Source organism: Colias philodice, chromosome 15 (genome assembly GCF_061535455.1).
Source record: "Colias philodice isolate Cphi_HAF_F1 chromosome 15, ilColPhil1 Martin Lab GWU primary, whole genome shotgun sequence".
NCBI classification, from domain to species: domain Eukaryota; kingdom Metazoa; phylum Arthropoda; class Insecta; order Lepidoptera; family Pieridae; genus Colias; species Colias philodice.
Window position 1 is genome coordinate 8935335 of NC_143100.1, and position 16149 is coordinate 8951483.

Here is a 16149-nt window from a genome sequence, read left to right on the forward strand (position 1 = left end):
AGCCGTTCTCGAGTTATGCGCTTACCAACACATTTTGCGATTCATTTTTATATATAAGATGCATTCCCATTATTTAATATTAATTGTTTTATTATATTGTATCTATGTAAGCAGGTATTATTTTTTCGCCAGTGCAGTAGAAGCACATCATAACGGTTTTGAATAACTAGCGGATAAGTGCTCGCGGGAAAAAGCCATAGTCCGGCCTTAGCCTAATTTTTGATAATATTATGCAAGCACAGTATAATTTTATGATAATTTTTCTTCATCTCTGTAGAATATCAAGAAATGATATAAATTATACTTATATGAAATGTGAGAAATTATATTGTAGTTAGATTTTTTGTTATCTGTTACATTTTTAACTTATTAATTCTGAAAACAGACATCTGTGATTTGGAATGAATTTGACAGCTACATTGTACACTTGACATTTATCTGAAGCAGAACGAAATTGTTGTATTTGTATTTTATCATGCTCTGAAAATTAAAATAAATAAAACATAATCAAAAAGTTATATTTGGTAAGGTACTTGTACAAAGAAATAAATCGAGTGCAATGGAAGCAGTTTCTTTGTTCACTATCGTGTAGTGTTAGTGCCGAAACAACAAATAAATTAGAACGTTCAATATAAACTTTTCTCACGCCAATGAAGCAGAATTATACATCCTAGATATACAAAGAAAAATAATTTAAAATGTCTGAGTACGATCTTCAGTTTCAAGAGGATTTAGAAAAGGCTCAGGCTTTAAGTTTAGAAAGTCTGGCATTGGAACAGTTTCGAAGGCAGAAGCAGTTAGCTACTTCAGGTAACTGACGTAATTTTGTTTACTATTTAAGATAAGATGATACGAGGAAGACCTTCGTTAAGAATTTTTTATGATCTAGAAAGATTAACTTTTATTTTTCTCTTTTAATAATTTTATTTGTACCAATTTTCTGAACATCTAGTTCATTAGGTTCAAATCTTGTTATTGTCTTGGACAAAGTGTTGACATTGTATAAAATCATAATGAATAATGATTTGATGGGATTGGAAATTTAAGAATTATTAATTAAGATAGAGAGAAGAAGAAGAATAATGATAAATTATTTGAAAAAATATTTCTTTACATCACTTTGTTAGCTGATACTTAGAGGTTTGTAAAGTGATGGACCTTTTTCTTTTGTTGTGTATTTTAGTCGTGATAAATAAATTAAAAGTTAAACAGTTCAACTCAGTCTGCTTTTATAATAAAAACAAGAATGAAGGAAGTTCTCTATTTATGGTGATTGTACTGTTTATTTTGAAACATTACTACTTACTACCTACCTATTTACTGTTCGTGTTGGATGTCTAAAATATTTAATTAAGTGAAGTTTGTTAAAAAAGATGTTGCTTGGCCGATTGTCATGCGCATGATTATCCAAACAACTTATTGTTAGAGTATTAGTGTAACCAGCAACAATTGGCTGTGTTACTTGCCAAAAGAAGAAAGTTAAGAAGTTTAGATAATATGTTATGCGTTGTGCACATAAAACTATCTTTGTCCAACAATATTTATCAAACTTATTTATTTATTCAACAACTTTCCTTAGGAATGTTTAATTTAATTTTTACTTTAATTGTCAAAATACAGAAATAATTATTTAACACTGGTTCCAAAAACAGTTTTTACATAGAATAGCGAGCAAGAAACTGTAGTTGCATTTTGCCCAAATAAATAATGTTTATCAGTAAACAGATATGTGCGGGCGTGCAGGCATACAGGTCTTTGGTTCATTTGGATATAGGAAACATTTTTTCTATAATATAGAAAATTCTAATGTCAAAGTTTGTCACCAAATTCTTTAAAAGAATTGTATGTACATGTTCAGTTATAGGTATACATTAGGAAAAGTACATAAATTTAATTTTACACAAAGGAATATCTCTGATGATCTCAACGTTTGTTATATTTTAATAAGTCTTGTTGAAATAAAGTCAATTGAGCATATTACAATAATTGATAACAAGGCTATCAATTTGAAAGGAAGTAAGGGGCGTTGACCAGTTTACCGCATATTATATGAATCTGTATTTGGGTAAAACATTGTCTTTATACACAAATAAAATTATCCAGATTATTGTTCTATTTATAGAATTTTCTATATAGAATATTTGGATATGTCTTTTTAATAATTTATTGAATATTTGACAAAATCTTAACGAATTTAACCTAAATTTGAAATAACAATAGCACAATATAGTAAATTATAATAAAAAATATCTAGTAGCGAGTGTAAATTTTTAGCATATTATTTGTTATTACAAAAAGCAATAATAATGAATGAAATATCATAATATATACACTTTATTGTTATTAAAAATAAAACATTATCAAGCAATAATTACAAATTAATACATATAATATTTACACACAAAAATATTTGTTTTCGTTAATTAAAATTTGAATCTTATCAAATAGACAGTGCAAATATCGTGTTATCACTTGAATTAAGTTGTTTCTTATATGCACACCGTCACAACCATCCACATTGTTTGAAAATCGAACACCAACTAAATTGACAAACCAAATCCAATCTTTATATCATTCTTATCTCAATGAATTGATAAAAATAATCATAATATACTATATCACTCGATGATGATTGGTTTGTTCAACATTAGGTGTAGATAATGGACGAGATACAGGTGGCAGTAGTGTACGACGCAAAGAGGAAACCGACGGGCCACCGCCGGCGTTGCCTCCGCCGCCGAGAAAACCGCCTCGCAGAACTAATAGCTCCGAGACTTCAAGGTATGTTTATAGGCAATCTCATACTTAGGACTTAGGTAATAAATGTGGGAATAAAGAAATGATAACCTGATTGTTTACAGTAGATATGATTAGATTAAGTTTGATTTTCGATTTTCACTCTGTTATATAAATAAAAGTAGAATTATGAGTATTCTATCTGGACGATTTTTAAGAAAAAATTACTATTAAACATTCTGTGTGATTGATTTATAGTTTATCATAATTTATTTATTTATCTATATGATGTATACTGTATCAATATATTGCGTTTATTTCTCAGGTCGACAGGAACTAGTCCAACACGCTCTGAAACAAGTGACTTGATATCATTCGCTAGTCCGACCAGCAAGAGTGCGCCAAAAGATTCCCATGCTTCCCTCAAAGAATACATCGACCAGATATCTAAGTATGATCATTAAGTATATTCATAGATACTTACGCCGAATTTTAATTCATTATTAATTGATGTAATTAAACCTATTTAAATATGTTCTAATGTCATAAATATTCCTTTCAGACTGGGCACACAGACTGAAGAACTCACGATAAGCACACCAGATCCATCAACTACAATGAACAACCAGTATAACCAAAGACCTGGCTACAATTATGGCCCACAATATCCTTACAACTACCCTCCTCCGTACATGCAAATGCCACCATATCCTCCCTCGCCATATGTTATGCCACACCCTATGCCCAATTATCAGTACTACCCAGCTGGTCAAGAACATCCACCGCCATACACACAGCCTCCTATGTACGCTCCTTCAATACCATATTCCCAAACTAGAATGGCCACACCATCTCCCTACATTCCATATCCAGCCCAATCACATTACAACTACAATACAACTAATATGATATCGAGGCCGACTCGGCCAGCAACTATTTACCCTCAGTTGAATCAACTGCACACATACCCAACTATGCCACCAAATACAGCACAAACTAAACCAGAAAAAGACAACAACATAACACAAGTTGTAAAGATCGAGCCCAAGGTGGAACCCAAGTCTCGGAAATTGTCTGAAGTCAGCGTCGAAGTGAGTATCTTTTTCACATATAGCTTTTATTTTGTCGTGATAAAAATTATGTTTGACCGATATTTGTGTGATAAGATTGCGATTGTAGCACGCAATTGTTGACAACATTTGCGCTATTAAATACATCGCAAACTAATTCATCACGTCATGTGGATAACATCTATATCTATAATAAATATCAGTTAAATTAGAAAGTCGCATTCTTTTGATATGCTTTATTAATGCATATGAAAGTAAGAAACAAAACAAGTTTTATTGTAGTTCAATTTTAAAATTATATAGTTTGTAACAATGTTATTTTCCAAGGCAGCAATGCCAACAATTTATGCTAAACATCTGTATTTAGTCTTATGAGCAAAATAACTTGAGTTTCTGGGGTATTTATTACCATAATTAATTGGATATATTCCTAATAGTTCTTATTTCTTAGGACATAAATTATGAACTTTACGTCACTTTTAGCCACTACATATTATGAGTTATTTTTTTGTTCTCGTTATTGATTTTTCCTTCAAATATTTAGTAATAATATTAATTTAAATGGTGGCTATTACAGTCAAACGAATCAGCAGATACCGTAGCGAGCCTGCCAAAGAGCAGCAATCTGATCGACTTCGGACGCAAGCCGCAAGGTAGCGTAAGAGTCAGTGTGTTGGAGGCGTTTGACCCGCTTTTAACTGATCAGTCGGGTGAGTGGGATCATCTACCATACTGTGTGGGTGTGGCGGCAAATGTTTCTTTTTGTAAGATATTTCTCTCTTATATTTTACATTCATGTTTTTGTTGTAAGAAGTAATTTGTTGAAGTAAATTTGTAATTTATTTTCTTTAAAAGTTATTTTGAAAACTTAGTTGCTCATAGATTCTTATTGCGATTGGCAACTTTTTTTCTACAATATCGTTTTGTATTCAATCGTTGGGAGATATTAATAAAGTATGGGTAATGTTTAATTCTTATATTTCACTCTTCAATTGTATCCTTTGATATCATACATTTCTTTTAAATCGACTTTTTTAACTTATTATTAATTTAAATTATCTTTGTATTTGCCGCCATAAACACACGTAACATTAATTCTTACAGTTGAACCATCAATCTCAATGTGAGTGTAGCATGATATAAATGTTATAGTTTGGTTTTTATTAGTATCTGTACTTTAGACTTCATTTTCATGGGTGTTCTTAAACTGGGTGATATTGCTCATATGTAAATAAAATGTGTATCGTTTTAAATGTATTTACTGATACTGTAGACTCATGATCCATTCTGTACTGTATTAATATTTTTTATCATTAAAAGTTGGTTTTGATCATCAATTCTCTTATTTTTGTATGGGATTTAAATTGAACTGGGTATATAATGTGTATTTTGACAAGGGGGTTAATGTGGCATAAATTAACAAAATTATACTTAGATGAAAAATCAACACAAAAAAACTACCATACTCTTTTATTTGTATTTTGTGTCAGTTTTAATTTGATTGTCGTTTTCAATTTTATGTTGGATTTTTATATGTAAATCAAAAGATGTTTAATTGATTATTATTTACACCTGTGTACTTTAACATATATTTTTTGTTATTTTTTACTCATACTCCCTTATGTACACCCCAGAGTACGCAGTAGGTAGCGAGAACTCAAGCGTACGCAGCGTGTACGAGGACTACGATCCTCTCGACTTCCTCTACGGAGAAACAGAACTACGAGAAGCGCCAATATATGGTACAGTGCGGAAAGATGGCCCAGTGTTGCCATCTCCTCCGCCGAAGACGATACCCAGCGTGCCGGCGGTTGCTAAGCGACAGACTACTGTGAGTTGTAATATGTATATAGAGATTTATAGGAATAAGAAAAAATAATGTATATTATGCAGTGACAAAAAAAATATATTATGCCGTGGACAAATATTAACGCAGCCAGTATTGCTAGCAGCGTAGTATATTTAGTATGAAATATTTACTTTAATATGTATATTTATTTTCAAGATTAATAGTATCAAGGTTGACGGCGTATTTTTGATGAAGCGTTAGGGGAAAAAATATGTAAAGTTTTACTACAAAACATATATCTACTTCATTTCAAGGTCTTATCAAAAAATATAATATGAGTAACGTTTAATTTGTTACAGAATAAACTCTACGACTGTATAGAGAAAATACGAACTAGGAATTACGATAGCGAGCACAAAGCCTTTCTGCAAATGGTCCTCGACGTCAGAAGTGAGTAATTCTATTTATAAATTATTATTTTTTATTAAAACCTTTGTTAAAGTACTACAGTAGATAAAGCACATAGTATACATGTTGTACTTAATCATGTTATATATTTTTTATTTGAATTTAAGTGTTATCAAATGCTGTTTATGCCAAATTGAACTTTATCTTAAAGCGATACGGTTACATTTCGATGAACTGCCGAAGTTACGTCGTTATAAAAAAAAGTATTGCATTTATCCGAGATGACAGCTCTATTCAAATACAAGGGAAAAATAATTATTCAAATGAGTCAAAAAAACATCTTTTTTTGCGGTGGTAGTTCATTATAAAAAAGTACATTTAGGAACTTATTGAACTTCCTTTTTTTTTCACATCTATTTTTTAGATATTTTTGATAATAATACATCATTAACTGTATGTTTAATATATTATTTTCAGAAAAGTTCATATACACGGACGAAAAGTCGAACCCCGGGCATGTAATAGCAGCGCGTTCGGGCGGCAAATATCCACCCAACACGAGTATAAAGATTCTAGTCCATAACTCGCATACTGATGAACCTATCACTTTCACCTCTGATGGTATGTGTTTTTTAAGTATAGTAAATTAAATAAAAAGTAAAATGATTATAATATGGATAAAAATTGAGATTTTTTTTTATTTTCTATAAAATAACATAATATCCATAGTGGATATTTGACAGCTATATTTTTAATAGACTTCGATGAATTTAATTTTTGTCATTTTAAAATAATATGATATTATCTTTTTCAGTTGAGTCTACTGTTGAACATGTTATATTAACGGTGGTTTGCTCACTTGATGAAGATATTAGAGATGACATGTCCGGTTACATGCTAAGGGTCAGTATAAAATTATTTGTTAAAATTAAAGATTTATCAATGTCTGTTACAATACACGAAGTGTACTTTAAATGCATTGTAAAATTCACTAAATTAACTATCAAATATGATCAAACACTTGAAACGTAAAAAATAAAAAAAAATCTGTCAGCCTAGCAAGCAAAAAATATACATCACTAACATTTTTTGTCAGTTACAATGCTATAGAAGATATAAGTGTAAGAATTCTAGAACGTTCTATCCTATAAAAACTGTACAAAGACAATATGATACTAAAATATCCCCTTATTATCAGGTATGGGGTGCTAAAGAGTACCTAACACCGGGCAGTTCGCTCAGCGAATACGATTACATTCGTGAATGTGTTCGTCTAGAAAAAGATGTGCGTTTGTGCTTACATGAAGGGAGGGATACTTCACTAGCTAGGACTGATGTTGATGACGCAAGAGATGCCCATTTGACATTGGATGATCTAATGCCAGTACAGGGAGCCACTCAGACGCTTAGTTTCGACAACCTGTCTATATTGTTAGGTGAGTTTGTTAGTGTGTAGGTGGGCGATTGTGTGTGATCTTGGAAATTTTACTAAAATAAAAACTTTTATCCGTAATCACACCCCGGACACTCCATACAAAATTATCTTTTTGACAGTCACACTGTAGAGACTGCAAATGTGTGTGTTAACGCTTTATGGTTGGCACATTTGTGACTAGCGTAAAAAAAAAATTCGCGTTTTTCTGATGAAATATATCCGTAAACAGCACAATATCTAACTATTTTCTACGAAAAACGATAATCACAAATCCAAAATAATAAAATTACTTTAAGTCAATTTGATTAATGTTGTCAATCTTCGTTGCGTATCGTCCTTGCAGAAAAATGCGGACCATTTATAGCATGATCGTGCCGGGTGAGGTAAGTGTTTACTTTTGGCGGGAGGCGGAGAGTGTCCGTTCTGTAGCGTTTAGCTACTATTATGTATTCTGTGCCGTAATATTAATGACACTTGGACGTTGCCAGCTGACTAGAAAAAAATGATGTAGCGTCTATAATTTAATTTCTTTGTCGTTTGTTGTAAATTATTTATTAATTATTGCATTGGGAATTTTATTTATGAGACCAGGTATCTTTAAGTGGTCTTTTTAAGTATGTACTGAATTTTGATACATAGCTGAATCTAAAACAGATTCTGCTATAGTGCTGATAAAATCAATAATACCTAATCAAAACCGCCATTTACAGAAACGCTAGAAGGCGAATTATCTCGCGCCATTGGGGTGGTAGGCGCAGAAGGCTGCTGTTCACCGAACGGCGTGTTCCAGGCGGTTAAGGCGATCTGTGCGCTCGCGGGCGGCGTGGAGACGCTGCACGTGACGCACACGCTCAATGCGTTCGCGCAGGCTTGTACTGCACAGGTCGGTTTGTACTAAAAATAATAAAAAAAAGACGGGTTGCACTCCGGGAGTGCCGGCAGAAGTGAAAACTTGATTATTAACGTTGAGCATGTTTGATATTTTGGAATGGTATCCGTCTTACGCATGGAATATAAGGGCTAAAAAAAAAATCCGTCTTACGCTTTTTCGATCAGGCCACGTGTCCTGACGCGAGTTTAAGATTTTATACCCCACGCCGCTAAAGAAGTTTTCACTTCAAAAAAGACGGGTTGCACTCCGGGAGGGCCGGCAGAAGTGAAAACGCGCGTAGTAGAGAGGGGATAGCTGTCAACTCTCCATCCGTCTTACGCTTTTTCGATCAGGTCACGTGCCCTGACGCGAGTTTAAGATTTTATACCAATTACAGAAAAAGTGCCCAACGCCGCTAAAGAAGTTTCACTTCAAAAATATATCGGCTGAATAGAGAACCTCCTACTTTTTTTGAAGTCGGTTAAAAATAGTTTGTTTAGAATAGTGTTTAGTGCATTTAATGTTATTTGATTAGATATGTCAATGTCAATGTTAGTATTAATTTTTTTTTGTTTCACATTTGTTGTTGCTAAGCTCGTGCTATTCATACTAATGTGAAAGAAAATGTTGTCTGTAGATTGAAAATTAAGTAATCACGTCTTAAAAGGTTAGGAAATTTCATTTTTAACACTTACTCACTTTGAGTTAAAGGGTATTGTGTGACGCAGAAAGCCAGATGTGCACAATTTTATCCATGATTTATAGATCTATTTTAATTTGTCACAGGTAACAGGCGCAGTGCGTCCCGAGATCCAATCGGACAATGGCCCATACTGTTCAGTATCAGTACGCGCAGCGAACGTTCGAGAAACTCTAGCGCAACAATGTGCACGTGTGCGTGATGCAGTGCGAGGGTTGTTAGCATTGTATACGAGAACGCATTTATTGGACTTCCGTTTACGTGACTCGCCTATACTACTGCCAGATCCAGCTAGTAAGTTTTTTCTAGATTTTTATCAATTTAGCTTCAGTAGGGCTCATATTGTGCGTTAATAGTACGTTCGAAAAACGCTCGAACAACAGTGCGCACGTGTGCGAGATGCAGTGCGAGGGTTGTTAGCATTGTATACGAGAACGCATTTATTGGACTTCCGTTTATGTGACTCGCCTATACTTCTGCCACATCCTGCTAGTAAGTTTTTTCTAGATTTTTATCAATTTAGCTTCAGTAGGGCTCATATTGTGCGTTAATAGTACGTTCGACCAACAGTGCGCACGTGTGCGTGATGCAGTGCGAGGGTTGTTAGCATTGTATACGAGAACGCATTTATTGGACTTCCATTTATGTGACTCGCCTTTACTTCTGCAGTTCTGCCACATCCTGCTAGTGAGTTTTTTCATTAATGTAAATTTAGCTTCAGTTAGGGCTATATTGTAACTTATCGGACATACTCATGCAAATTTTCCTGTCTTATAGAAATTTTCCTGAAAAAGTGAAATTTTCCTGACGTATAGAATTTTTCTTGTCGTATAGAAATTTTCCTGTGTTATGGAAATTTTCCTGACGTATAGAAATTTTCCTGACTTATAGAAATTTTCCTGACGTATAGAATTTTTCTTGGCGTATAGAAATTTTCCTGTTATGGAAATTTTCCTGTGTTATGGACATTTTCCTGACGTATAGAATTTGTCTTGATGTATAGCAATTCTCCAGTCTTAGGAAATTTTCCTGTCGTATCGAAATTTTCCTGACGTATAGAATTTTCCTGGCGTATAGAATTTTCCTGACGTATAGAATTTTCCTGACGTATAGAATTTTCCTGACGTATAGAATTTTCCTGACGTGTAGAAATTTTCCTGACGTATAGAAATTTTTCTGTTATGGAAATTTTCCTGACGTATAGAAAATTTCCTGACTTATAGAAATTTTCCTGACGTATAGAATTTTTCTTGGCGTATAGAAATTTTCCTGTGTTATGGAAATTTTTCTCTTTTGCTCTTTTTTTCTCGATGAGTTTCTGAATCTGATTACCAATGATCTTTTTTAGCTATTCAATGTAATTTAAACTGTATTTTTTTTTCAATAGAAGCGGTACCAGCACACACTATAACCGAAACGGTGCTGTTCTGCATCGAGGCAGTTCACAATTTGCCAATGTGTTGGAACCACGACGAGTTTCTGTTCCATGCTCAAATATACTACGGAACGAGGCCGTTGAAGACGCTACATCTAACGCATACGTCGAGAATTGAAAGTGGTGGATTCTATCCTAGGATTATATTTGATATATGGTATGTATTTTTTATATTAATATGTCGAATAATTTTAAATCCAGTAATTTCGTTTGGCAAAACGTTTTTATAATGTATTGTCATGTTTGTTATATCTCTACGTTTTAGTTTAATTTAAACATGTTCTAAGAACATAACTAAATTTTCCATTCATTTATTGATTTTTATTAATAATTTTTCAATAATATTGAACGCAGCCTTTCTGTAATATATCTCTAATTTAATGTGACTTGATTAGACGTCAGTAGCGGCTTAGAAAAGTGTGTGAATTCATAATGATGATCAAATCAATTTATATTTTTTTTCATTACTAGGATAAACATGGAAGACATGCCGATCCACACGCTCCCACGGGAAGCGCGTTTAGTACTGACTCTATATGGGCGCACGGAACGTAAAGAACATGATGCAAGCAACACTGAACCTACTGAAGATGGGCAACACGGTGCAGCTGATGGTGATGTGCAGTTCGAGCAACACGAGCTCGGTTGGGCGGCGGTACAGATGTTTGATTATGATGGGTAAGTAAGGCAATTGTTGCTACGTGAAGTACTAGTACTACTTAGTACGGGCGCACGGAACGCAAGGAGCACTGACCGAAATTGAATAAATTTTTTTTTTATATCTATCACTGACATCTAGAAACAACTATGTAATGATTGTAAAACCAAAGCAACAGTATCACGGAAACCCCATCTATTTCATGTGTTTATCCATCTATTTCATTTGACATCCATTTCTGTAATAATGTACAAATAATGACCTTAAGCTTTAAGGCCGCAAATTGTACATAAAAATAACTTCTTTTTTCCCACTGTGTACAATGAAATACAAATAAATAAAAAACTGGTTTCAGTATGCTAGCCTCCGGCAGCTACATAGTAAGCCTGTGGCCGAGTGCGTGCGACCGGCGGCTCGGCCCCGCGCCGCATCCTGCGCACGCGCCACCACTGCCATGCCCTACACTTAATATTGGTAAGAGAAAGATAACAAATTGTACTTTTTTTAGACCTATATATCCTACTACTATTATAAAGGCGAAAGTTTGTAAGTATGGATGTATGGATGTTTGTTAAACAACGCAAAAAACACGCAAATACTACTGAACCGATTACAATTAAATTTAGCACACATATAGAGGGTAACTTGGATTAACACATAGGATAGGTTTTATCCCGGAAATCCCACGGGAACTGGAACTATGCGGGTTTTTCTTTGAAAACGCGGGCGAAGCCGCGGGCGGAAAGCTAGTAAACAATATGAATACATTTAAAATTAGATTAAACACATAGATGTACAATAAGTAACTTTATTCACAATCGCATTGAAAAGTGTCCGATGATAAACTCTGCCCACCAGTGTATTAGGCAGAGTTTTCTTATGAACAATACATTATACAATGGTATTTGAACATAACTGTCATCGTATTAGAACTGCCACGAGATATGGTGTTAATTTAAATAAATGTTTTATACAACGCTGCCTTTTTATATTTTACGTTATTATAATTTTACAATAGAAGAAAAGAATATATCGCATGCATTTTAAATGTCTAAAGACTGTTATTGCGCTATCAGACTAGATGCATGTCTAGTAATGCTATCATATATACTTACAAACTGCGTTATATAAGTAACTATTTGTCTATAAATTTTCTAGAAATACCCTCATACAACCGGCTGGGTGTAAAGTGGGTAGAAGCGGAAGAGAAGCCCATAGCAGTGGAAGACTTACCTTCTTTCGATTCCCTGGACGGTCACACGCAATCGCAACTCTTGCATCTTATAGAACAAGGAGCTTATCAACGGATGCCTACTGAGTGTAGAGAGGTGAGATTAAAGTTTTTATTATGGGAAAATTTGCGTCCCATTAGCTATTGTTCCGTAATTTCCCGTTTTTTGTGTGTAAAATTCGTATATATTTTTTATTAAGGCCGTCTCTATTTATAAGACGGATTTAATTCAATTTATAAACTTATTTTTCTCAAAATCAAACATTTATTTATTTAAGGTTGATGTTCCGACCGTCCCTCCATACATTTTTGATTACCTCTAAACACTTAACACAGACACTATTTCTTTAAAACTAATCATTTTATCACTTCTCTATAATGAAATGTGTGCGCGTTCGACCTTTTTAATCAATAATTTACAATATTTACTTAGAAAAACAACAGTAAAATACCGGAAAAATTTGACACTTCTACAGTAGTGTGCGTGACTTTTGCCAAGCGAAACACGACATAAAGCACGACATCTAGCGCATAGACTATATACTTATTACAGATCTAGCGCGTCAATGTCTAAACGAAAGGCGATGTTTAGACATTGACGCGCTAGATGTCGTGCATTCGCGTTCGTTATCTTATGCATAATGAGCATAATTCTAATAAATCAAAGTTCTGTGTAAAAATTGAGTAATTTCATTTCCAATCGTTCAAAGAAAATAACAATAAAATAAAATAAAACTAATGACCTTAGAAACTATGTTTTTTTTTATTTATTACTCATTATTGTTCGTCCGTCGTAGGTCTGTAAACTGTATTGTACACTGAAGGTAAATGGTACTGTAGGTACTTTAGTTCGGCGTCGTCGCTCGTCGGCTTGATATAAAATTACATTCTTGATTTCATTGACACGCGCTATGATTTGCGCGCGGAATTTCTTGTGTTGTGAATTTATTTTTGTATGCTATGCATTTTAATTGATTCAAATTGCAATGTTTCTCTAGTATGCATTTGAGACTATATTGTAAATTGTAATAATTGATCGTGGGTATAGTAATTAATTATTCTAATAACGCAATTAGTAATATATGTATTTTCGGTGGGATTCAAAACAAAAAATTGGCCCGTGATTTTTATGAAATTTCACCACATTGCAAATCACATCAATCATAGTTCATACACATGTATGACGAAAGTGATTAGTATTGTGGCTAACATTGACTCATCAGTTCATCACTGAAACCAGTGATAAATCAGTACCTATATCATATTGTGTTTGAATATTTTTAAACAATGATATAAGTATACAATTATTATAAATCGGTAAACTATCAAAGTAATCACAAACTTGCAAACATTGGTAAAATGTCCAGTAGTTTATGAGCCTATTCATTACAATCAAACAAACAAACAAAGTTTTCCTCTTTATAATATTAGTGTAGACAAACACTATGAATACGATCACGAATGCAAATTCGGGGATTTTCTAATTATTGCTAAATAATAATTGAATTCGTTTTGAAATACTCTATAATTTTTAGTGTATAAATAGACATTTATAATGTGGTGCTCATTTTTTTTGTACTGCTAACGCTATTGTAGGTACCTATTTTCGTTGTTTTATTTCAAGTGAACACGGCCATACAATTTTGTCACGAGCCGCCTATGATTGTAGGTACTTTTGTTAGGCTCCTTCGTCGTCCGCGTCGGCTCGAAAGTTCTTGATTTCATTGTCACGCGCTATGATTTGCGCGCGGATTTTCTTGTGTTGTGAATTTATTTTTGTATTATTATTATTTTTTATTTATTTTTTTATTTTATTGATTCAAATAAAATATTTCACTAGTATAATTCAATAGTATGCATTTGAGACTATATTGTATTATGTATAATTTATCGTAGGTATAGTTATTCTTATCTTCTTATATATAAAAATGAATCGCAAAATGTGTTGGTAAGCGCATAACTCGAGAACGGCTGAACCGATTTCGACCATTCTTTTTTTATTATATTCCTTGAAGTACGAGGATGGTTTTTATGTAGAGAAAACGTAAATATTATGTACCACGGGCGAAGCCGGGGCGGACCGCTAGTATATATATATAAATGAATCGCAAAATGTGCAGTGTTGGTAAGCGCATAACTCGAGAACGGCTGAACCGATTTCGATAATTCTTTTTTTATTATATTCCTTGAAGTACGAGGATGGTTCTTATGTAGAGAAAACGTAAACATGTACCACGGGCGAAGCCGGGGCGGACCGCTAGTCTAATATAAAAATGAATCGCAAAATGTGTTGGTAAGCGCATAACTCGAGAACGGCTGAACCGATTTCGATAATTCTTTTTTTATTATATCCCTTGAAGTACGAGGATGGTTCTTATAGCTAGAGAGCTAGTTAGTTTAGTTTTAGTGCAGTGGCAGTGTAAATGTTGTTGTTGAGGTTTAGTTAACTACCAAGATATAAAGAAATGAGGATAGGACACAATAACTATTGGTTGAGGTATTTATAAACTCATAATATACTTTTAAAAAAATCACGTTTTAATAAATTTCTAGAATTAAATTAGAACAGCTGATTCAAAATAGCCTAAAAAATCTTAATAATAATAATTACGCTTCACAGCAAGAAGAAATGTACCATATGTACCCGCACAAAGTCGATATTGTGTTGCCTACCGTTCGACTCAATGGCTAGGGTTGTAACTACCTTTAATAATTATTACCAAACTAATAAACCGAGTGATGCGAAATAACCATAATTCTTTTAGAGTTTGATTGTTTTCGGTATTTTGACGAGAAAACGCAGGAAACATCCGTTGTATCATTTTAGATAGATTGTATATTTTGTATCTGTAGAATTGAAATCAAAGCTATGTATATGTTGTCTCCATTCTTTTCTTATCGGATTGTTGATCCCAATGCGAATGCGTCACTTAAATTTTATAAAAGACAATTAAGAACATCAAAAATAAAGTGATACGTAAATATTTCACAGTGCAATATATTATGTAATTAATAATAATTATATATTTATGAAAAAATAATTACATCAGATTTAATAATAGCAATTGTTTTGAATGTACATAATATGAATAAATGATTACATCATAATAGTAATAATCACAATTGTTTTATTTCCCATTTGTTGCAACCCTAGCATATTTTCATGTAGCAGCAGAAGTACCTACACTGGCGGCGCGGCGGCATCGTGCGACATCAAAGGCATTGCCTTACTAGGTAAGTTTATAATGACTCATTTCTTTTATTATATAATTTACGTTTTACTTTTACAGAATCCGATTCAATGGATTATGAAGACGAGTCACACAACGCCATACGATAGTGATGATGAATGAACATTTCAATAAATGCATGCGTGTTTTTTTATGTTGTTTTGTAATTGTTAATTGTTTCTTAAATAAAGAAATAAACCAAATATTTAAATGATGATTTGTTATTTGCAACACAACTTTATATTTGAGATTCTTTACAAATGTATATTTAGTTTTGTATCATCAAATTTATAAATTTTATTCCATAGTTTTCAAAATTAAATGTAAATGACCATAAAAACATTAATAAAGTAAATCATTGATGTAAGGTCAGGGAACGTAATACATATATACATCTGACCATGTAGAAGCTAAGTCTTGTTGACTGCTGAAGTCTGTAAAGTTTTGTTGTCTGCTGAAGTCTGTACGCAATGAAAATGTCTGCCGTTTCGAAAATAAGTTTTTAAGACCCTAATAAATAAAATATATGAATGGCAGATCTGGTCAAATACTTTCAAAATTGTATTTTTTTCAGCACTTTCATAAG

The 16149-nt window shown here is 33.1% G+C and overlaps 1 protein-coding gene across 2 annotated transcripts in view; it reads left to right on the plus strand.

The window, feature by feature from the left end:
* The first annotated feature begins 414 nt into the window (after positions 1–414).
* Positions 415–16149, plus strand: part of Pi3K68D (phosphatidylinositol-4-phosphate 3-kinase catalytic subunit Pi3K68D) — a 40780-nt gene continuing 25045 nt past the window's right edge. The window contains exons 1-16 of one of the 2 annotated variants that reach the window (XM_089703744.1): positions 415–810; positions 2652–2781; positions 3062–3187; positions 3299–3827; positions 4384–4516; positions 5441–5637; positions 5955–6045; positions 6481–6624; positions 6818–6906; positions 7202–7439; positions 8149–8321; positions 9096–9303; positions 10397–10601; positions 10916–11122; positions 11458–11576; positions 12261–12430. In XM_089703744.1, coding sequence (XP_089559870.1) covers positions 699–810; positions 2652–2781; positions 3062–3187; positions 3299–3827; positions 4384–4516; positions 5441–5637; positions 5955–6045; positions 6481–6624; positions 6818–6906; positions 7202–7439; positions 8149–8321; positions 9096–9303; positions 10397–10601; positions 10916–11122; positions 11458–11576; positions 12261–12430 — 2871 coding nt within the window. In that variant the 5' untranslated portion in view covers positions 415–698. The remainder of the gene's footprint in view (positions 811–2651; positions 2782–3061; positions 3188–3298; positions 3828–4383; positions 4517–5440; positions 5638–5954; positions 6046–6480; positions 6625–6817; positions 6907–7201; positions 7440–8148; positions 8322–9095; positions 9304–10396; positions 10602–10915; positions 11123–11457; positions 11577–12260; positions 12431–16149) is intronic. The other variant, XM_089703745.1, reaches the window with a different exon arrangement.